This window comes from Podarcis tiliguerta, assembly GCF_965153285.1.
Source record: "Podarcis tiliguerta genome assembly, chromosome: 2".
In the NCBI taxonomy this organism is placed as follows: domain Eukaryota; kingdom Metazoa; phylum Chordata; class Lepidosauria; order Squamata; family Lacertidae; genus Podarcis; species Podarcis tiliguerta.
Genome location: NC_139535.1, coordinates 65,357,839 through 65,381,106, shown reverse-complemented (window position 1 = coordinate 65,381,106; position 23,268 = coordinate 65,357,839). Strand labels below are relative to the sequence as shown.

Below are 23,268 nucleotides of genomic sequence, written 5' to 3'. Positions count from 1 at the left end.
GGGACATTGGTATAATCCCATTTAGAAATCCCAGGCAATGCCATTCTGACTCCAGGAGAAGGATTTCATCTATTTTATTTTGAAAAACAATCACACATTGTTCCATCAATGATTTACTGAATCCAGAACATTCTATTATTCTGAAAAATCTTAACCCAATCAGACTCAATCAACTATGATAGTTAGACTTCCCTACATTCATTTTCTTGTACATTCCTTACAATCTTCCTTAATATCCTTGAAAGAGGACCACTTAACATTTCTTTTCCCTATGCACACTCCTCATAAAAACAAATAAATACCAGCCTTAGTCTTACAATTACAGATATTTGAAGAGGTTCAGTTCAGTTTTAGGATATTCATATGCTGGTAAACCTGTTTATCCAGTTAACTGCCCAACTACGTCAAATAACTGAAGGTTTTGTATTTATGCAATGTAATTTACATGGAACTATCAAAGCTGTTTAACAACTAGACCTTTTCGGGGGGCGGGGTGTGTGTGTCTCAAAGTCAGCACTGTTCTTCCTCATCATTCATACTCAATCCGCAAACTACCCCACTTTTTTTATAGGAGTCTCAAGCTGTGCTCCTATCAGAGTGCCAAGTGAATCACTGCCATGCTATAGCCATGTTTGCTCTGAAGTAAATCATACACTGCATTCAATGGGGCTTTCTCTCTTAACAGGTTAGCTTAGGACCACAGCCTCCATAAGTAATCTAAAGAACATAATCTACAAGAGCTGAGCAGAAACTGAATTCAAATGGAAGTGCAATCTGCTTTTGGTGCCTGCTAACAGGAAGCCCAAGCCATCTTGATATTTTCATACCGAGCATCCTGTGTTCACTTGCTCTCTGCATATGTGTGTGTATATATAAAATGGTGTTTCCTTTGCCTACCAGTTTACACTTCACTGTTACCCTTAACAGTTTACACATGCTTCTCCCCCTACTTTTAAATGCATTTAAACATGATTAGTCTAAGCACTGCCAGATGTTGCTTGCGCTAATGCAGGGTGTATGGTTTGGCTCGACTGGTTTACAACTCAGGACAAGTCCAGCGCCTTGGATTATGCTCTGATTTTTAGGGACATTTGTTATAAACCTGCATTTACACAAACTGGATGCCCATCATGCCATCCACCCACCCACCTCTTGCATATGAATACAAAGAGAGACAAACTAAAAGGATAACCTGGCATTTAATAATACAGTGTTGCAGATGGCTCTCCTTTCTTTGTGCTGGAGTAGCTGAAAAAGTTTGCAGGGGGTGCTGTGTTTGCTTATTAAAATGTACAGTGGTACCTCAGGTTACATACGCTTCAGGTTACAGACTCCGCTAGCCCAGAAATAGTACCTCGGGTTAAGAACTTTGCTTCAGGATGAGAACAGAAATCATGCTCCGGCGGCACAGTAGCAGCAGGAGGCCCCATTAGCTAAAGTGGTGCTTCAGGTTAAGAACAGTTTCAGGTTAAGAACGGACCTCCGGAATGAATTAAGTACTTAACCTGAGGTACCACTGTATCTTGTGCACGTTAACACGTGAAGACAACATTTATGTATGGCACACACCATCCCCCAACCTAATGCCAACTCTTAAGAGACACGTGTTTTAATCTGTGGAGGCCAAATCGGTTCTGATACTGAACAAAAAGTGTCACCTCATTTGTTATGCACTCTGAGGGCAGTTAATCTCTATCTCAAACATTTACACCACTGAATCTGTCAACAACGCTACAGGAAGGACTACCAATTTCGAATTTCCAAGTACTACAACTGATGCTGGACCATAAAGAAGGCTGAATTGATGCTTTTGAATTATGGTGCTGGAGGAGACTCTTGAGAGTCCCATGGACTGCAAGAAGATCAAACCTATCCATTCTTAAGGAAATCAGCCCTGAGTGCTCACTGGAAGGACAGATCCTGAAGCTGAGGCTCCAATACTTTGGCCACCTCATGAGAAGAGAAGACTCCCTGGAAAAGACCCTGATGTTGAGAAAGATGGAGGGCACAAGGAGAAGGGAACAGCAGAGGATGAGATGGTTGGACAGTGTTCTCGAAGCTACCAGCATGAGTTTGACAAAACTGCGGAAGGCAGTGGAAGACAGGAGTGCCTGGCGTGTTCTGGTCCATGGGGTCACGAAGAGTCGGATATGACTGAACGACTAAACAACAACAACTGATGCAAAAGTCCTAAGTGGTTCTTTGCTGGCATCGCTAACACTAGCCAAGACTAGGATAAGAGCACAGGAAGTGACAGGCCATTGGGCCACCTGGCTCAGTACTGTTGCCATTGACTGGTTTCAGGCAAAGGACCTTCCCATGCCTACCTGGAGATGCTGAAGTGTGACCCTTGACTGTCCAAGGCTCTTTGATTTCACAGAAGTAGTTGAGAGGCTATCTGCATCCCAACCACAGCTCCGTGATTTATTGCATAAAATTTATATACTGCTTGATTGTAAAAATGAACAAGCAAGCAAGCAAACCCCAACATGGTTAATATGATGCATTTCTTATTTACATCAAGAGGGAGGGGGACTTTTGCCCATATTAGGTCCATATTTATGTCAGAGTCTTAAAAACCTGTGTTGTTAGCAAAGGAGTAAATTCTGTTTTAAAAGTAGAATAATTTACAGTGCAAATTTATACATGCCGACTCTGAAGTAAGCCCTACTGAACTTAATGGGACTTGTTCCCAGATATTGAGCAGAATTTCAGCCTTAATCACAAGGCCTTTCTCTTTCACTGAATTTCTATTTCCAGAGATAAGGTTAAAGATAAACTACAGTACTGTACCACTCAGTCTAAATGTATTGATCTCTCTGTATATCTTTTTTGTTGTTTTTCAGTCTTGCTCAACCTGATTTTTCAATTTAGGGTAGGCTACACATACACACAAATCAAATGTGTAATGATATGCAGGAAATATGTCAAATGTTCCAAAGAATGCTGTCACTGTAATGGATTCTTCATTGTTTAAGAAACTTTTTGCTTCCTTTCCTTACCGTGCAGCCTATAAATAACACTCCGAACTTTGAAATCACATTCTATGAATCAAATTATTTTTATGGCAGATCACTGTGGCTACAGCCGCTGTCCTTTTAAAAAAAGCAGTGTGCACTAAAGTATATATATTTTAAGAAACAAACACGATTGCCGTTTGCCTTTAAATTATTACATTCCTTCTGAAAAGAAAGAAGAGTGGAATGGCACTTCCACATAATGAATTCTGACAGAAAACATGGCAAGCACTTGGGATAACTGGTTAACTGCACGTTACGTTCTTATTTTTCAGGCACTCAATGGCTTGGGACAGGTTTCCACACAGAAAATGAATCATGATTAAATAGCAAGCAAATGACTTGCTGGAGTATCTGAAACTCCACTCAGGGAATCTGGTGATGTCATAAAGCACGAGAACAAAGCATAAAAGTCACCAGAACACCCAAGAGAGAGTTATGGTCTGGAACTCTAAAAAAAAAAAGTGCATGTTTTAAATTTTACAAAATGAATGGATTGGCAATAAAATACAGTGGTGGAAAAATGTTAATGGAGAAAGCAGACATTTCAAGTTTTCGCCCTACCTGACTTTTTCTAGCTGTGGAACAATGTAAATCACAGCACCTTTTTTTAGGAGTGGGGTGTTATTGTATATCACCTGCTGTTTTATAAACTCCACTCTTTCCTAATTTGCTGTGGAATTATTTTTTTATGTAGAGCAGTCTATTGACAGAAATTCCCACAAGCTTCATTTCTGTCTACTATTTAAATTATGCCCATAAGCTTTCTAGCTCTTTTTCTGCATTAAGATAGATGGATAGACAGACAGACAGATAGATCGATAAATAGATAGATAAACTAGGCAGACTGAAAAAAAGCTAGAAAATGTAGTGCATTCAGATTAAACAAATCTAATTAAACAGAAAAAGAAGATTCAAAACGGCAGACAGCATAAACCAAATTCAGAACCGCAAGATAATAAAACACTGCAGCGCAAGAAAATAACTAACTAACCTAGCAGGCCAAAAGCCTCTGGAAAAGGAAGGTCTTTGCAATTTATTACAAGGCCAACAACAAATGTGCTAAGAATTCCAGAGTCTGAGTGGTGCCACCACTGAGAAGACCATCACCCATGTTCCCACAGTTGGTGGGGCACTGGGTTTGGACCTTTCCTGCAGGTATTACTCCACGGACAAGTTCAAAAATTCACAATATTACCACAGAATACCCTACAAGTGTTAAACTATGGTTGACAGCACTTGACTTGATAATCCAGGCCTTGCTTCAGCTGGGTTTAAACAGCACAAGTTGTCCCAGCCTCAACCAGTCCCCACATTCAAGTTTGTTAGTGCTAGTTTCAGGGTTATCTTCGATATTATTTCTTGTATTGAAATGCTAGAAAACGATGTTTTTGAAATGTGCTTGGGAAAATGGTGACTTGTTCAGCCTAAAAAGAGCTGACAAGAGACTTACATACATGACTGAAAAGTAATAAAAGGATCGTCTCTGGAGATGTCAGATGAAAAGTGAAGATAGGAGAAAACTGTTTATTAGATGATACAATGCCTTATTTTTTCTAGGTCTGTTTTAATACCAAACAACAGGGGGAACTGCTCCAGATATTTAGTACAAAAGATTTGTGGAAGTCCTAAGAGATCCTTGCGGTCCCTTTGGTTAGGAAGCTATCAAGACAAAAACACTGGGTCTTATTTAGTTCTTATTTAGTACAGCCTCTGGTGTAGCTGCAAGACATGAGACTCTGCTAAGTGTCTGCAGGGTGTTTCCCCCCTCTGGTTAGGAAAATGTATTTATTTATTTAAAATAACTTATATCCAACCCTCTCTCCCTAAGGAGATCAGAGCAGCATTTATAAAAAGCAGTTCAACGGTACAAACTTATAAACAAGCAATAGAAAACACTCACATTCATAGTAGGGCTCAAAGCCTGATTAAAAACAGATGTTTTAACTGCCCTTCTGAGTGCAAGCAGTGAAAGAGTGACATGGATCTTCCGGGGGGGGAAGTTTCAGAGGTGAGGAGCCACCACAGAAAAGGCCCTCTCACGTGCTGTCACCTTTTGAACTTCTCAAGGGCTAGCAAGAAGGGGAAATTATATTATAATGGCCAGTGATATGGGTTACAGCTATGAAACCACACAGCAAAATATGTCTGTGTGAGACACAGGTTGAAGTGTGGACAGGATGAAAGAAGTGTATGCCACGAAGAAGCAATTAAGACTTTTAAGGCACCACGGGAACCTTTGCTTCTTTTTAATGAATATATCATAACTCTTCTGAAATTTGGAACTTCTCTTTCAGGTCGAGTATGAAAAATGGGTGATTAAGCGCAATGAACAAAGTACGCTAGCAATCTCAGAGCCTTGAGTCAAAATGTAAATGTGAATAACCTGAGTGGAATTCAATGGAGAACTTCCTGACAGTAAGAGCTGTTCGACAGTGGAATTTGCTGCCAAGGAGTGTGGTTGAGTCTTCTTTGGAGGTCTTTAAGCAGAGGCTTGACAACCATATGTCAGGAGTGCTCTGATGGTGTTTCCTGCTTGGCAGGGGGTTGGACTCGATGGCCCTTGTGGTCTCTTCCAACTCTATGATTCTATGAATCGCACATGGAACAAGGTGAGCTTGTGCAGCAAGAGTTTCCCCCCTCTCCTCCAAAACAGATTTAGCATACATGCAGGACACACAGGGAAAGGAAAGTGTTGGGAGGGGGAGAGAGAGAGTCCCACTGCACTAGCGAACCTTGTTCTGCACATGCAACAACTTAGTTGAATGTCGCCCTTTGTCTTCTGATATTATATTTTCCTTGAAAGTGATCTTATTGCCATTTCACCTTCCACTACAGATCACTCTGTCCTCTCTATCTGTTCTCTCAACTCTGCCACAATCTGAACCTCTGCGAGCACCCTTGGAGACAAAGGTGGTGTTCCTTCTTTGTTTATGTTCTGTAGCTGCTTCCTATCAGGCAAAAAGTGAGGGTCAGTTCAGAAAAGTCCCATGGGATACTGTGTGACCTTCAGCGATGCCAACAATCCCTTACTTTTTCAGTAGTCAGCACAACTCACAACATACAATAAAAATCTAGGCTCAGACCACACAAAATGAAGAAAGGCCATGAAGTCAAAACCATACATGGTGCGTGATGAAAGTGGGAGCTGTAAGACAGAAAATTGGAGGATTGCAGACAATAACCTTTATTATAAGGTCGTGAGGAATAACTTTGGCAGCCTAATCCTCACAGTCACTTTAATGGAGCTTGGATTGGCATCGTCATTTAAATAAAGGAGAGATGGGCAAAATATCTTATTCTGGTTTGGAATAAACATATTAACTTTTTATCACGATGCATTTTAAATGAATGCAGCCGCCAGGGGAAACAGACAAATGCAAATGTCCTTTTCTGAGTTTTGCTTTTTAGGGGGGGGGGGGAGTGTTAGACAGAAAACATAAATAGTAAAAAAAAATCATTTTTAAAACCCACAATAATCTCAGTTCCTTGGAATGGAAGTAATTAAAGGCAGAGAATCATTTTCTTTTCAGCTTTCTTTATAATATCTTCCTTGGGGATAATCTAGCTGGGATTGTAAGCCATGTTTACAAATTCCCAGGGTTCCTACCCTCCACAAAAAAAGTCTTCGTGCTCTATTGTATTCTTCCCTCGCTCAAGGTTCTTCATCTCACAGAAGTGTGCAAATCTCTTTCTCTCTCTCTAAAATTGGTACCATGTCCTGCTCATTAACATTACTTGTAATACATCTCAGTTGCTAGTTTAGCTTGGGTTTTTTTATATATTAAAAAACACTCAGTGCAGGCTATTTTATAAAAGGCATGAAGTTTAGAATCTAAATATATATGCATATCCTCTGAGTTACATAGTGATTACAGTAATAGAAGAGTAGATGATACTGAGCTAGATGGACAAATACAGGTCAATACAGACAAGCTTAGCAACCTGTTTAAACCATACCGTCGTTGTTCAAGAAATCCATTACTCCTCTCACAAGTAACTTCATTAAAGTAGTGACTCGCCTCTAAGTACTGGGAGAGGGGGGCTACACAGGTGGATTTCTAAAGTTTATAAACAACTTCGATGGATGAATTGAGGGAATGCTCATCAAATTTGCAGACAGCACCAAAGTGGGAGGGCTAATTGGAGAACTGGGTCCAAACTAACAAAATGAATTCAATTGGGACAAATGTAATAGGGACAAATCTATGATTCTAAGACTGTGCATGTAAAGTCAGTCAGCTTGCTTAGCCCTTAGTTCACTCTAGAACACTATTTTTTATAGTTTAGGGCATTTTTATTGTATCCGTAAACTTACTTAAATTGCTCAAATAAGCCACAAAGATCAAGGACTATCAACTCTAATCTCTTACCGAATCCCTCCCCACCCTGAGAACTTAGGTCTAACGTTTCATTTCTGGATACTTCATCTTGCTGAAATCGCTGCCATCTCTTTAGCCCGTTCTCTACCACCCTCTTTTTACAATGGTGCCACTGCTTGTACATAACACCGAGTCCTTAAAGCTATTGCTCCCCCCCTCTATTAATACTACACCTGAGGGCTAATTGTAATTCTTAAAGATCCTCGGTTCTGCATGGAAGCACTTCACAGAGTGGGTCTAACATCTGAAAACTGCTTGTCAATTATTGGTGCGCCTCCACCGGGTGCGTGGCATCTCTTGCCAGCACCAGAGAAATGTTCATTGGCAGTCTTCACGTGGTGGCTCTAACGTTCAAACAGACTCTTAGACCTCTCTTTGTTCAATAAGAGCACGCCATGTATAGCAGCCCCGGCAAAAGGAGGCCCTGCTGTAGTATATGGAGAGTGAAAGCATCATGTTCTAATTGCATTATTGGCCCCATTTCAAAAAAGCTGCTCCTGCAGCTGTTTTGACTGACGGCTCAGCAGCAAACCAACCCATTGCCCAATTATTTATTTGCTTATTTACAAAGTTTCTAGACTGCCCTTCCTTGCACATATCAAGACCTCAGGGCGGTTTCCAATATAAAACAATACAATAAAATATTTAAACCAATCATTAATAAAATGCAGTAGCACAGGAAACACCCCCCCCTAGAAAGCATTAACTAATTTCCTCCAAAGGCACAGGAGGAGAGATAAGTTTTCGCTTGGTGGCAGAAGCCCATCAGGCTGGTCGCTATCCAGGTCTCCAGTGGGAGGGAATTCTACAGTGGGGGTGCCACAACAGAGATGTACAGGGATGAGGAACCTCAGGCCTGGGAGCCAAACCCTGCCCTCCATGTCCCTCTTTCTGGCCCCCAAGACTCACCCCAGATACATTCCCTCTTCCCTTATCATCCCTTCTGCATATCCTACTTGAGTGTTCTTGCCTGGCTGAAATACGTCCTTGAATTCTGGTAACACTTCCTGCTTGCCTGGGCAGAGGACAGAGAGGGGTGTGCACAGACACTAGCCCACCGCACAAAGGGTGGAAATCCCGTTCGTTGTTTTGTTCACTTTTTGCCTCTGGTCCCAGCCACCACTGGCATGTGGTACCTTATTGTGGTGGTTGTAGGTTGTTTTAAACCGTTATTAATAAAGGGAATGTGGTCCTTTGGCTGAAAGTCCCCTAGCTCTGCTCTAGTGAAGGGCTTCAAGCTAATGAAGCTTCCTAGTGGTAAAGCACATTATTTTATTATTTTACTAATTTTTATTGGAAATTTTATTTACAACATAACATAACCCCCCCCCACCCTCCCAATACAGAAATCCATCCTCAATAAACGTGAACGTAACATACAATGAGCATAACATACAACAATAGAAACAACCAAATAAAAGACTTCCTTCATCCTATATCTGGCCTCCTTATTTACTTCTTATAAACTGTTTCCTTTATGAATAATTATGAATAATTATTAAGATTTTTCTAATTATAACTTAAATATCCACAAAGTCTCCGGCAGACATTAATCGAAACAAGTCCAGGTATGTATTTTAGGGCACTGTTTTGTGAAGTATTCTCTGCATTTCCCCTATGCTTTTTGAAACTCTTGTCTAGTGTGCATTATTTTGTGCATTTTACAGAACAGTTAAAAAAAAAGGGGGGGGGGTTATACCAGGTTCATACGGTTGCCATTTTTAAAAAGTTCCCCTCTTGTCGATTACAATGCAAGTGAAATACCCATGTCAGCTTCAGGACTGTTTTCGTTTGCACCCCATTCCTTGGGCATGCCAGAGGAACAAGGGGACTTGGGAGCCTGCAGGTCTTTCGCCTCTTCTGACATGACGCCAACATGCCCTCCGAACGGCTACCATTTGCCCTCCCTACTATCTGCATCCAATTTAGCATCACGGAAGGCTCAACCAAAAGCCAACTAATCTTACCAGGAACCCATTATAAATGAAACAGAGGGTTTACAGCTGCGAAAGTTAGCTAGTGCAATGCTTCCAAGACACAGAAATCTGAATTGAGATGCAAGATCAGTAGTTTGGATTTACATTCATTATGAGGTTAATGTTGCTGCAGATGCAACGCACCTCAATTCGCTGCTTTTATCTTCCGCAAATGCTCTCTCGCGTTTGCAACCGATTCCACTGAACTGCCTCGGCTCTTGTCGAGGCAAACTTACCAGTCAGGTATTCAAGTACAGCTGCCATGTACACTGGAGCACCGACCCCAATCCTGTACTTCGGGTGACCTTTCTTAATATAACGGAGCATTCGTCCGACGGGGAATATGACCCCAGCTTTTGCCGAGCGAGAGGTCTTCGTCGACTTTTTCTTCCCACCCCTGCTGGACATTTTCTTTTACGTGGGTCTGGGTCAGCAATCTAGAAACTAGAAACAAAAGGGGGAAAGGGTAAGGTTACAAATCAAGCCTGAGACACTTGCTTTCAAATGGCAAACGATACCTCAGCAGTCTCTTAAAATCGGGCCCACAGGCTTTCAACTGCACTAAGTCGCAACACTGCCGTACATCACGTGGAAAGCTGCAGTGCTATGTTGAGAGGCAGGGCTTTTAGTGCCTTATCTGTGCCTCTAGCACATAAAATTCAAAGAGATTTCCATGGGCAAGGCTGATCAGACTGTGTGTCAGAGGACTCTGGCGCTGGGTGCAAAATCCAGCACCCTGAGAATCCCAGCATTAATTATTTATGGTTGTATCCAATGGGGTCCCTCTACAGACGGAAAGCTCATTGATTCAGCAGGGGTAGAACAATTTGTTTGTTTGTTAGAAAACAATATAAACACAGGCATTTTTAAAAAACCATTTCTGTTTACAATTAACAGTTATATACTAATGAGGTTAATAAATCAGAAAAGGAAGTTGAGGGAAGTCCAAAAGGGGGGAGGGAGAGATGTTATGTAACTTGTATGTTATAAGTATATTTGTAATGAGAGAAAAGAAAAATAATATTATTTTTTTTTTTAAAAAAACAGTTATGAAGGTTGGGGGAGGAGTGAATGCTTACTGATTGAATGGATGGTAATTTTTAGCATTTCATCTCTCCATTGCACCTGACAAAACAAATTTCATTTTTGTAAAATATTTTTTTTTTTTAAAAAATGCTCTGAACAGATGACTTTATATTGCTCAAGGTGTTAAACTTTCTACTCTTTTTTTTAAAAAAGCAAACAGTAATTTTACAGTACTAGATACAGTAGCAAATAGAAACATGAAGTCATTGTAAAAACACCAATGACCATACAAAAATAAACTCGAATAATATTTATAAAACATGCCTTGAGTCCTGACACTGTGCCGGCGCTATTCCTAGTCATCACCCAGGTTAGGAGAGCTGCTTGGACAATAATGTTATTTTTTAACACACTGATGATGCAAACAGAATTGTTCCCAGATTTTGTCTTTCTGGTAATGAGTGGATTATCTTGCCTGCTGTACTGACAAGTATGTCCAAACTGAATATTCTGAGAAAAGTAACCATCCTGCAAAGATCATATTGTCTGCTGTAGCAACTAGTCCCAGATGTGCTGGACTAGCGGTTGTGACAGAAAGACACTTTGCACACACTCAAAGGTACTCTCATCCTTATTATTATTTCATGTACTTGAAAGAAGACTGGCAAACTACATCTAGCATATAACACCTTGCTTGTGGGATTTGGCCTGGCTGCCAGTTTGCTACGGGCCTTGGTGTTGGTAGGAGACCTTGAGACCAGGTTACTTGAGAGACCACATTATCCCTTATATAGTCAGTAGATCGCTGCAGTCAATGGGACAGTTTCTCCTACACATTCCAAATATGTCAGAAGCCTGCTCTGAAGTAACTAGGAGCAGGGCTTTCAATGTGATGGCCCCCATTCTGTGGAACAGCATCCCTCTTGAGACACGAAAGGCACCCACTCTCTGCATTTTCTGGAAGCAACTGAAGACAATCTTGGTTCTGATAAGCTTTCCCTGGATGAATTAGGTCTTTACCGTGAATGCCCACTTGTTAGGGTTTTAATCTTGTTTTAAGTGCATTTGTTGTTTTTTATGTTTTCCTGATTTTAGCTATTTTATGTGTAAATAGCCTTGAAGTGGTGGTTTAGAAGGTGATGATGATGATAAAAATAAAATGCCAGGTAAGGCTTAAGGTCTCAAGTGGAGTCAAGAATGCTTGCATACAAAAGTACTGTTTTGTTTGTTTCTTTGGAAAAGGGAAAGGATTGCAATTAACTGCCTGGGATTTGAAATTGTGGAATTTATCCGCCTACCAATCACAGTCGTTTTCATTCCATTCCCCTGCAGGAGTTTCACAAACTCCAATCTGACAACTTCCTTCCACCAGCATAATTGGACTTGACACCGGAGAACGATGGCCAGCAATCGCATGCTAATTTACTACCATCCACAAACATGTTGCTGATCGTTCTGCCGAGTGTCTGTCATTCTCAAGTTGTGTTTTTGCAAGGGTATGTAGGCATTAAATTAAAATGTTAAAAAGCTCCACAGAGAGGGGCGGTTTACAAGCTCAGAAACCGTTGCTCTTCTGGGAGCTGGTGGTTTAGAAAACTAGTCCAAATTCCTAAACCTTTGATTTCCTGTAAGAGAAGCCTGTAGTGGCTTTTTCCTTCACCCCTATGGAGATAGACAGTTTTATAAACAATGTTTTATAAGCCAAAGGAAACCCCAACGGTGTGTATTAGCCATAGGAAAACCTCCTCGTGACCCAGAGCTGGCTTGGCACAAAGGGGTGCTTTTTCACAGTATCACCCCCCCTTTCTCAAACCAATTCCCCCTTCACCTCTTTGCAATTATTAAATCATCATGTCTAGGTTCTGAATTCTTTCTGCTTGTTCGCTCCATTAGCTATTTGTCCCCACCTTGCTCCATTGCGTTCTCCCTCTCCCTCCCTACTTCCCCCTGAAACACAAACCTATCAATATATGCGCCAGGCACCTCCGATGGACTGACTTCCAAATGAAGTGAAGCAAGCCTTCCTTTTGGCATTTTGCAACTTTTGCTACTATGCGATTTCTGACCTGTGCTAATGTGTCATGCAGGCTTTTAAATGCACTTTCAGCTATTACGTAAAACCTGTCTAAATTTCAGACCAGGAGTCTTTTGTCGACTAAGAATATAAATTCCAGCGTCTATTGGTTCCATCTTCCCACACTCTTGTTAACCTCGATTCCTAGACTTCCCAAACAAGGAGATGAAACAAAGAGAAATATGTACCTTGTAAAAGGCAACCCATATGGAAGTCTACCATTGGACACATCACGTCGGCCCAAGGCAATTGATAAGATTGTGGCTCAACACAGGTTTGCCTCTGTTCAAACTCCCATACCCGCAGTTTTTAGGGTTACTCATCATACACCACAGTCCTAGGCATATCTTCTTAAAAGCATGCCGCAGAGTTCAACATGGCTTACTGGCAGGTGTGTCTAGGAATGCAACCATAGCTTATGACCACATGTGTTCAAGGTACTTTTAAGGAAAACGTTGTGAAGAAAAATGAAGTAAAGATATAGAAAGCTTTCCCCACTTTCCACTTTTCCATTCCTTAACTTGGAAAAACAACCCAGCAAAACACACTTTTCCTCCATATGGATCTTCGTAGGCCTATAACTAGCAAGTCTCTATTAACCATCTGGCTAATTATGGCTTCTAAGATGGCCCTTAAAAATATGTATAAACCACAAAAACCCTGGAGAGCAGAGCATTCTCAGACACTTCATGTCCAGTTAATGGAACACAAATGGCCAATTAGCTAATAATATTTTACCCTGGAATTTCAATCTGGAGTTTTCAATGCGATTAAAAAAGAAAAAGGTCCTTTATAAATGAAAAATTTAAAAAGATCAAACATTTGCCAGTCACTGGAATAAGCCACATTGTTACAAACAGTTGCAAACAGAGATGTCACAAAGTGTTGTCTTTTTATTACTAATATTATTGTTATTAATGTTATTTGCTATTCACTCCATGATTCAAAGCATTTAAAGCATTTTACCCCGGTCTTCAGTTAAAAAGTCTACCACAGTGGCTTACGTATGCTAGATTAAAAATTAATTATTATAATACAATCCCTGTCCATAGGTGTACAGTCAAAAAGTCACAACACAAATGGAAAAAGAAGTGGGGAGGGAAGATGATGACTGGCAAACTCAGACACCCATGCTCAAAGTTACATAGTAGATGCTTATAATGAACAGATGAAACAGATCCTGCATTGTTCTTACTAAACCACAGTTTAAACAAACCACAGTTCCCAAAGTTTGAATGTGACATTGATAATAGAAAGGATGCTTTTGATCTCTGCACGCTCACAGAAGAGTAGGAGGGGAGAGAGGGAAAGAGACTGTTTGAGCCCAAAGTTTGTGCACACTTGTCCAGGTAGTGGAAAGCCATGGTTTCCAGTTACACCTGAACAGGACTTAGTGATTTATGTGGCATGGATTGTTTATTCCAGTTGGCCCTTCTGGTAGATGTAGTCACATGTATTTTTTAAGCTGCAGAGACCTTCCTCTCACAATTAGCAGTCCTCCTCTGCTAATTTAATGAACCAGTAGGTACGTGGTCAAAGGAGCATGTGGTCGGACGTATTGCCACCAACACCTTGTCCACATCAGTTGATTGCATGGGATGAAACTGATTCCATAGCACACCCTCAATAGTGGCACTGGGTACTTCTACCAGAGCTGCAACAAGCGCAAAACCAAGAGAGGATGCTTGGGAGCGACTGTGTCCACACCCTTCTTTCATTTCACTTTTCCATAGCCCAAGACCTGTCTTCATACCACCAAACCATGGTTCAGCATTCCATCTGAATAATGGCTATGTAACCAAGGTTCACACCATCTAATGCCCTTCTAGCATCAGCCAGAACTGATCATATTTCTTCCAAACAAAAAGAGGGAGGGCAGTTAGACAATTTTCTCGAGCGTTTCTACCCTTCCCAGTCTTCCACTTCTTGAAAACCTAGCACGGTTCTTTGTCAGAGAAGCTACTGGCAGGAACAAGGGAGAGTGAACATACCGTCTCGTTTTTCAGAGAGATGAAATAGAAATGGCACACACCCAGAGAGCCTATAACTTCCATCAACAGACTAATCCCTGATGAGAGAGCTCCTCTAACAAGGAGAGGATGCTATGGAATTCAAAGCAACCCGGGGGAATTCCTTTTTGTGATGATAACTATCAAGGGACAATCTGACAAAACTCCTGGCATGAACAGCCTGTCTCATGAACCTGAAATACACTGAGTTTTCTTGTCTCTCAAATCTCTTAAGAGCACAGAAACCTGCTTCAGACCAGATCAGATCATCTGTCCATCTAGCCCTGTTGTCACTGACAGGCAGCACCTCTCCAGGGTCTCAGGCCAAGGTCTTACCCTTCAGCTGCTACCTGATCCCTTTGGCTACATATTTCAAGGATTGCATATAGAATCTTCTACATGCCATGCATGTGCTCTACTACCTAGCTAGGGCCTTTTTTTTTTTACTGGGACCATAGAAGGTTTACTGGAACTTTCACTATTAACCTGTGGACTTCATTTGAAACAACAGAATGGATAGAAACACAAATTTCAACATCGGAGAGTGACATCAAGTTGGTCCTTAGCATACAACTAATCACAATAAATTTTCTACGCAGAGCGTATGGCTGCGTCTCCCAATTGCTTCGCCTACTCTTCATTTAATTGTGCATGACTTCCTCTTGAAGAAGTAATACGGTGGATGAGATACAGCTTCCGTGCAGCTTAACAGATCTTCTGCAAATTGGAAGGGTTTCCCCCCCCCATCCCTACCCTACAGAGCTACAAACAGCTCCAATTAGTGTTAAACAATAACTAGGCACCTCCGGTAAGAAAATGAACATGCTTTATGTACGGAGTAAGGTATACAGGCAATTTTCATAAGCAGATTAATCAGCAATCACAGAATTACTGCCTATTGGAGGGATTCGAATGCATCTCTGTATTTTTATTTCTCCTTCCTTTCTTTTTAAATCTGGATGAACGGCCCACCTCTATACACAGGCAAAAGCGTTCGGCACAGAGGGAGCCCCAGGACCAGCACAAAGCAATTCTTGACCTGCTCTGCCTTTTCTGCCGGCTCAGCAGCAGCCACTGGTGTAGGTATTCTGGTGCCTGCAGTTTGGCAAAGATGGAGTGAAGAGAAGGGGGGTTCCAGTGGGCCTTAGCAAAGCAAACCACCAGAGCAGCCATAGGAATGGAAGGTGGTGGAAGCTGAAAGGTCGGAAGCATCCAAGCAGAGCAGCCCTGGTTTTCATTGCTTCATTTAGGATTCTGCCACAGCTGTTGAAGTCACAGTCTTCACAAACAGAGTATCAGACTGCTATGTAGTTAAGGAACAGAAGCAGCAGCAATCAGACTATTGGTCCATCTAGCTCAGCCCCATCCACACTGACGGGCATCTCCAGGGGTTCAGACAAGGGTCTCTCACAGCCTCACCTGGAGATGCCAAGGACTGAAGCTGGTACCTTAACACATGCAAAGCAGATGCACTACTGCTCAGCTATGTCCCTTCCCCCCAAAATTCCTGTAGCATGCTCAGGCTTGTTGTCACTTTCTGGGTTGACTGGGGAGGGACACACTCTTACTCATCTGATCTCTGGCCACCAAACCTCACTGCTTACGGAAGGCTGCTGTGGCTGCATGTCCTTCTGGGCCGCTCATTTCGCACTGGCTAGGCTAGCATCTGACTAACACTTGGCAAGAGGGTCAAGCAAATGCCGAACTGTACGAGGGTCAAGGTAATGGCAGGCTATTAATAGGCAATCAGATGCCGAGTTGATTTCAGCGGAGCAATTAACATTCATCCTAATAGGTTTGAGGCAGAGGCTTGCCTGGTCCAAGGTAAGCATGCATATGGACAGTAATTGCCTTCATACACAGATGACAGATTTCGCTAGATATGTATAATGGCATCAATGGGGCATTCACACTAGATAATGATCTCCTGGGACTGGATAAATGCCAAGATGAAACTAGAGAGGCATTTGGTGTGTTTCCTTTTCCATCACCTTCTCTTCACTGCCAGCAGACAATGTTTCGTTTGCAACCATCAAATACTATTATTTCAGCCTCGCACGCTAAAGCTGATTTGCCCCACTCTTCCTTCAAGCAGCCCATGGCAGGAGATATGAGATTATCCCATTTTATCTTCACAAACATGATAAGGGCAATAGTGACTGGTGTATGAGGGCAGAGCCAGGAAGCCATCCTCTTGACACCGAGGTCACTGCAGCTTACCTGGACAGCAGTGGGGTGGGGAAGTGGCAGAAGTCAAGGCTGTGCAGACGCATCAGTGGAAGTGCTGCCAGTGCATCTATGCAGCCCTGACCTCACCACCTGTACCAAATCAGCACCAACTAGGTAAGCTCCAGCAACACTGGTGTTGGGGGGGAGGCAGCTCTGCCTCACCACACCGGCCGCTACTACAAGGCCAGGTTCAAGGTTCTTGCCTTAATGCAAGGCCATTGCAACTTGGGTCCAGGATACCTTGAGGACTGCCTGATCACTAGGGTCTTGGGGGGAGTCACTGTTAGTTTTCCCTCATGGCTGAGAGACATGGCTCGTGCCCACCAGGAGCTGTGTGTTCAGTAACACGGGCCCGATTTTGTAGAACTCCATTGCAGCTGAGGTCCAGCACGATCCCTTCCTTTAGAACTTCTGACACCAACTGAAGACATCATTCCAGAAAGCATTTTAACTTATTTTTTATCTTTGTTGTATTGCTGAGTTACTTGTATACCACTTAGAGACGGTTGTAATTAAGTGCTATATAGCTTGCCGAAATAAATATAAACAATAAAAATTGCCTCTCTCATACTGTGTTCCATAGGCCACTATGCTTCTGTTGGCACTTACCCACCTCTCCATTCCCTGAACTTCCCGAAGGCAGGGACAGAACAGGGATAGCAACACTGGCCCTGCACTATAGTTAAACACAGCTTCGAAAAGGCCTGCCCCGGCTAGCTGGGCTGTATTAGGCAAACTTTGGATACTGCTCTTTTTCTCCTTCTGCCAGTTTTGGATTATACCACACTGCTATTTTATGGAGGCTGCACATGAAGGATATGGGATAGTTAAAGGGAACAAACCCTGGACATTCTATCTACTAAAATCAAGAAGACTTCTCCCAACTTGGCATGGGAAATTCAACACAGAAAATCGTCAGTACAAAATGGCTGAGATGCAGATGACCATTTGCTCCCTCAAAAGGCAAATTTCTCCTGTCTGTGGCTATTATTTTAGCCCAAAGGGGCTGTTCAAAGGAAAAGCTCCCACATGTTCAGCAAACGTGTGAAGTGCAAGAGGGACTGCCTCACTAGCCTGACTCACAACACACCCACTGGCGGCCTCACATACAGCATCTGTCCAAGTGCAAAGGACCGCTTTCGGGTGTATGCTGCACACGCAGGTGCCAAAGGAGCCTGGGCCACTGGGTGTATCAGCATCCTATCAGAATCAGACTAAAAGAGGCTGCCTTTCTTCCTCTTCCTGAATTTACTTAATACTGGAGAGGTTTTCTTGTGAGCAGTCCTACAGCTGACCTTGAATCTGCCATTTTTTGAATCTGTACTGTCAGTGCTTTGCAACAGCTCCTCATTTATTACAGAGCCAGATAAAAGTTCATTTTTGTTCAAAGTTAATATTTGCATGCTTGCTTATACACTGCGCGAAGAAGCACAATATACAACGAGGGTGTACATTAATTACAGCAGGAACCTTGACTTAAAATTTCTGTGCTTTTTGGTTCAGGAGCAAATTGGCAAGTACCTTAACTCTTCTATTTGACCAAAGAGTGGAGAACCTGATCTGTATCGACCCTCTTCATATGGGAAGGCTATTCCACCTGAACATGCATAGTGTAGCTGCTCTCTCCTATCCTACCCCACTGCGCCCAGTCTCTGTGCTTCCTCTGTTTGCTGTCCCAGTCTTGAGGGATATGAATTTGCCATTACAACTGTACTTTGGTTGCAAATAGCCTGAGGAAGGTAGCCTTGTGCTATACAGATCTGTATTCTAGGACCAAAGCATGTTCAGTTAAAGTCAGGCTGGGCAACCTCTGACCTGCATGCCAAATCTGCCTCAACCAGGGCCCCAATTTGTCCCATGATGCCACTTCCATGAAACCACACCTACCAGCATCACACCTGACATGACTAAGTTCCCTGTGGGGAACTGAGAGGAATTCAACTGCACAACCCATCCCTGCAGAAAGCAAGCATGAAGTCACTGCCTATCAGCTGATAGGCAGTGGCTTCAAGCCTGCTGATGAATGGCACTTCGAAACACCATACTGGGCTCATTGCTAATGTCACTGTGACATCATGTAATTGACAGGTGGGCATCCTGCTCAGCTATCAGATTTGGCCCCCTGAGAGGCCAGGTTCTCCACCCCTTAGTTAAAGAAAAGAATTAGGGTACCTGGACTTTCCCATTTGCTCATGGACCAAATGATGGGAGTTGTAGTCCAACAATATCTGGAGGACACCCACACCTGCCCAAGTTTCTCCCCCCCCCCCAAAAAAAAGAACTTGTAATCAGAAGGAATTATGCAACTTGAAAAAAAATCCCATAATGTTGTTATTAAGGTTAGAAGCACTCATGTTTTTTTATAGTTCCGCAGAAGTCTACATCCTCTTTACTTACTATAATGGAGTGCTCCTTTTATTTCCAAGAACTCTCTTTTGTGCAACAGAATTTATTTTATGACATTGGAAGAGTTCCCAAAGTGCACACTATATTCCTATGACTCCATAAATGTTTGATATATTTTCTAATCAATAGTGCATGAATCATTTTGTGCTCAAGTTACGAACCCCTGAGCTACATTTTTCAGTGTTTAATGTCACTGGTTCAAATTATATTCTCAGTAACACTGGTGTAAATCTGGAGTAGAATTAGCCCACATGTGTATTAAGCCAAACACAGAGTGGCATATTCAATCTTTACAGATAATATAGAAACTGAGAGCATTGCTATGTTTCCCTTTACTTCCCCTATCCAGCTAAGTTCAGAACAAGAAAACAAACTGAAATCTTAGCAAAATATGTCAAAAGCAATGCAAAAAGCAAATATGTCACATGTAAATTACACTGAATCCTTGAGTTGAATTAATTCATGTATTGTTTTACTTCAACGATGACTAGCCCCATAAACAATATATGGATACAAGACACCTGCAGCTGAATATAGTATTTGCTTAAATAGATCTCCTCCTTTACACTCAGGTGTTCTTTCTCTAATTACAGATTTGCCTTTTGGTTTATTTTTTTTCAGTCCCAGAGAAACAAGAGGGGGAAAGCACATGAACTGGAGCAATCCCTACACACCTGTTGCTAAGTGACAATTGCATAATCCAAGCATGAAAACTTGGGTCAGATGAGGAAAATGTGAAATCACGACAGACAACACAATTTGAATATGCTCTGAAACTCAAAACTCTATAGACAAGGGGATAGATGGAGTCATTTCTGATATAAGCCAAGGTCATAATTTGGCCCCCACATCCACCAGCATCAAATGACAGCGTATGCCACCCAGCTAGTAAAGTTTAAATATTTATTCGCATTACAGGGAAAGAAACACAGTGAGATCCACAAATTAAATGCTAACACACAAGAAAAGTGATGCAGCTTGCAAACCTGCATCGTCATACATTTACTCAAAAGCAGTCCTCCAAGAAGAGAGTATGCAACAAGGGCCTTGCAACAGAATGAAGTGCACAGGATCAGGTCAGTTTAAGCAGGTTGTATCTCAAAGTGCATTGGGTTTGTTCTTTTTTTCGTCATGTATTCTGCTCTTTAAAATACCTATGGGAGGGGGCTGTCGTTCAGTGGTAGAGCACCTGCTTGGCCGGCAAATGTTCCAGGGTTCAATCCCCAGCATCTCTAGGGAGATTGTGAAAAGCCTTGTGCATGGAACCCTGGATAGGTGCTGTCAGTCAGTGTAGGCAACACTGAACTGGGTGGATTGATCACCCATGTTTCTGGCAGCCCTCTGCTGCAGGGAGCAACCACTCCCATGCCACACTTCCAGGACCAGGTCACATTGCAGCAGGCACAACAGTCACAGGCTCTGGATAAAATACCCTGCACAGTGCCCCTTCCACTATTTTCTCCCACTTTGTTCTAAGCAGCCTTTCTCTTTTTGGGTGTGTGTGCGTCTTTGGGTTTAGCCCTTCCCCATTTGCAAACAAGCAACTTTGGGACATGTCATGTGAAAGTGAAACGTACCAAATATGTCCTCTGCAGCTTCCTAGTAATTCAGCTTGCAGTCTCTGTGCATTATCTTCTCGTGCTCAATGACCCGAGGAGGAGGAGGAAGGCGAAAAATTGAGGGGAAAGAAAAGGAGGTGGGTGGGTGGCTGGGGCAGGAGCCCAGCCTCGCATGATCTAACACCCTTGTGCAAACGATCGCGTATTCTTGGAATCCGAGGGCCACAATCGACTCCCGAAATCCGGATTCCCTAGCCCAGAATGAAATCGGAGCAAGAAAGCCCCCACGACACCGCGCAGAGGAGAGTTTTATTTCCTGGTTTCCTTAAGGGCGCAGGGAAGTCTCTCCGCTCTCCTTTAACCCCCTCGGTTCCGCTCCGGATTCGGATCGGAGGAAATCCCTTTTCGCCTACGTCCCCCCAGATTGCAAAGAATCATGGAATCACAGGAGCCTCGGTTAATAACAATACCAGTAACAACAATAACACCACCAGCAGTAACGCCCTCCTGGAACCTGTCGGGAGCTTCTCTGGATTGCAAGATACGCCCGCACCCAAGGCAGGTGTCTGCCCCAAAGGACCACCTCCAGCTGCTGCAAGTGTTGCAATACGACACAGAGAGAAAGGGAGACGGGGGACGATCCGCTCGATCCCAACCCCACCTCCCCAAAGCGAACAGGGCAAGCGGCTGGCAGGGAAATCGCATTGTGCTCAAACAACGAGCGCAGGTTTCGCGCAGGACAGGGTCCCTGGCAAAGGAAGGGGGCGTCAGTCAATCACTTACAGCGCAGCTCCCAGCAATAGCGGCGGCGGCAGCAATATGTCTCCCTGCGCCTCTCCCTCCCCACTTCGCTCAGCCGCCGTGTAAACTGGAACAAGCCGACTGTAATGTGCATGAAGTCCCACAATGCACAGCGCAGCGCTCGTCACATCCCCTCCTTTAAATCGGCGCCCAGGCCTGCCGCCTGCCACGCCGAGGGGCGCGCGGCGTGAGGGAAGGAGCGCGGCAGGAGAGCCGTCGGCGCCTCCTCCTCCTCCTCCTCCTGCGGTGCCGCTGCCGCCGGCTAAGGAGGACACAGGCGGGGCCTTGCTCCGCAGTCGCGCCCCTGAGACCCCCGCCCCATCCTCGCAGGGAGAAGCCAATGGCGTGGAGTTGGGAGGGACACAGCGAATCCGACCGTTCGCTTCCTCCGCCGCTTCGACTCCCCGCAGTGGGCGCCCCGGGAGAGTCCCAAGGCGCTAGTCCCTAAGAGGCGGTCGCTGAAGAGCAGCGGATCAGGGCCGGTGTCTAGACCCGGCTTAGTCCTCCCCCCTTCGGATAACTGGACGTGCGCGCAGCCCTCCCCTCTGTGCAGGAATAAGCACCTGCGCCTCGCTCCCCACCTGTCCGGAGAGAGACAACGGGGTCGCCACTCGATGGTCCAACAAAGTGCGCAAGAAACATCACTTACTATAGTTTTCCCTGCTGGGACCCATAATAAAACACTTGCTGGGTTAGGCCCAGGGCCCATCTAGTGCAACACCCTGTTCTCGTAGTGGGTGTAGAAAGCCTGCAAGCAATATATGGGCGTAATAAGCACTTCTGACGCAAAGTACACAGCCATCGTGGCTAGCCAGCCTCTGTGAATTTGTCTAATCTTCTCAAGCTATCCATGTTGATGTCCTGTGATAGCAAATTTCATGTTTGTGAGAAGTTCTTTTGTCCGCCCTGGATCTTCCAACATTTGGATGACACCCCACGTTCAAGTATCAAGAGAAAAACTTATAATTTTATACACCTAAAACGCCCTGCTTACTCGCCTTTTTTTCTAAACGTAAAAGCCCCAAACCTTTGCTCACAAGACAGTTGCTCCAGCGCCTTGGTCGTTTTGGTTGCTCTTTTCTGAACCTTTCCCAGCTCTACAATATCCTTTCTGAGATGAGACGACCAGAACTACACAGTATTCCAAATGTGATCACACTATAGATTTTTGTAACAGCATTATTCACATTTTTATTTTCATTCCATGTCCTAAAAATCCCTAACATGGAATCCAGCTTTTTCACAGCTGTCAGACACCAAGTCAAGACCTTTATCACTAGAACTACAAGGTTTTTCCCCTGGTCAGTTCCAATCCCATTAGCCAATGTGCATCACTGCACTTAAATAATATTTTGCCCTTTACATGCCAGTTCTCTCACTTTGCAGGGATCCTGTTGGAACTCACAATTATAGCAAAGAATAGCCACTTCCGCTTGCTCACCTGCCATCTCTCACTGGGTGTTGGTGAGAGTAGGACCCAGCTAATCCTTGGCACTGTTCATGCTTGCTTACCAGGAAGTGAGAAAACGACTGACTATGGCAAGGGACAGCCACTGCCTGCCCTCTCCCTCTATGCTGTACTGGAAAGTACCACCCCAGGCCCAATTCCAGGTAAAAAACCCCACCATCCTTCCCAGAGAGAGTGCAAAAGCTGCCACAGCTTTCCCCCTCAATTGCTTGTCACCTGCAGTCTCCCAGTAGGGTAGGTAAGGGAATGGGGCGTCCTGCTCACTTGCCTGCAATCTCTGGCCAGCTCAGCAATTGAAAACACTGTCACTGGATAGCAGGG

General features: G+C 43.5%; 1 protein-coding gene across 3 annotated transcripts in view; it reads right to left on the bottom strand.

The window, feature by feature from the left end:
• Window positions 1-21,747, bottom strand: part of MACROH2A1 (macroH2A.1 histone) — a 43,532-nt gene extending 21,785 nt beyond the window's left edge. Inside the window, exons 1-2 of one of the 3 annotated variants that reach the window (XM_083428908.1) lie at window positions 21,462-21,747; window positions 9,612-9,819 (exon numbers count right to left, since the gene is read on the bottom strand). In XM_083428908.1, coding sequence (XP_083285034.1) covers window positions 9,612-9,783 — 172 coding nt within the window. In that variant the 5' untranslated portion in view covers window positions 9,784-9,819; window positions 21,462-21,747. Of the gene's footprint in view, window positions 1-9,611; window positions 9,820-20,696; window positions 20,976-21,461 lie in introns of those variants that run through there. The other 2 variants (XM_083428906.1, XM_083428907.1) reach the window with 2 other exon arrangements.
• Between the last annotated feature and the right edge of the window lie 1,521 nt (window positions 21,748-23,268).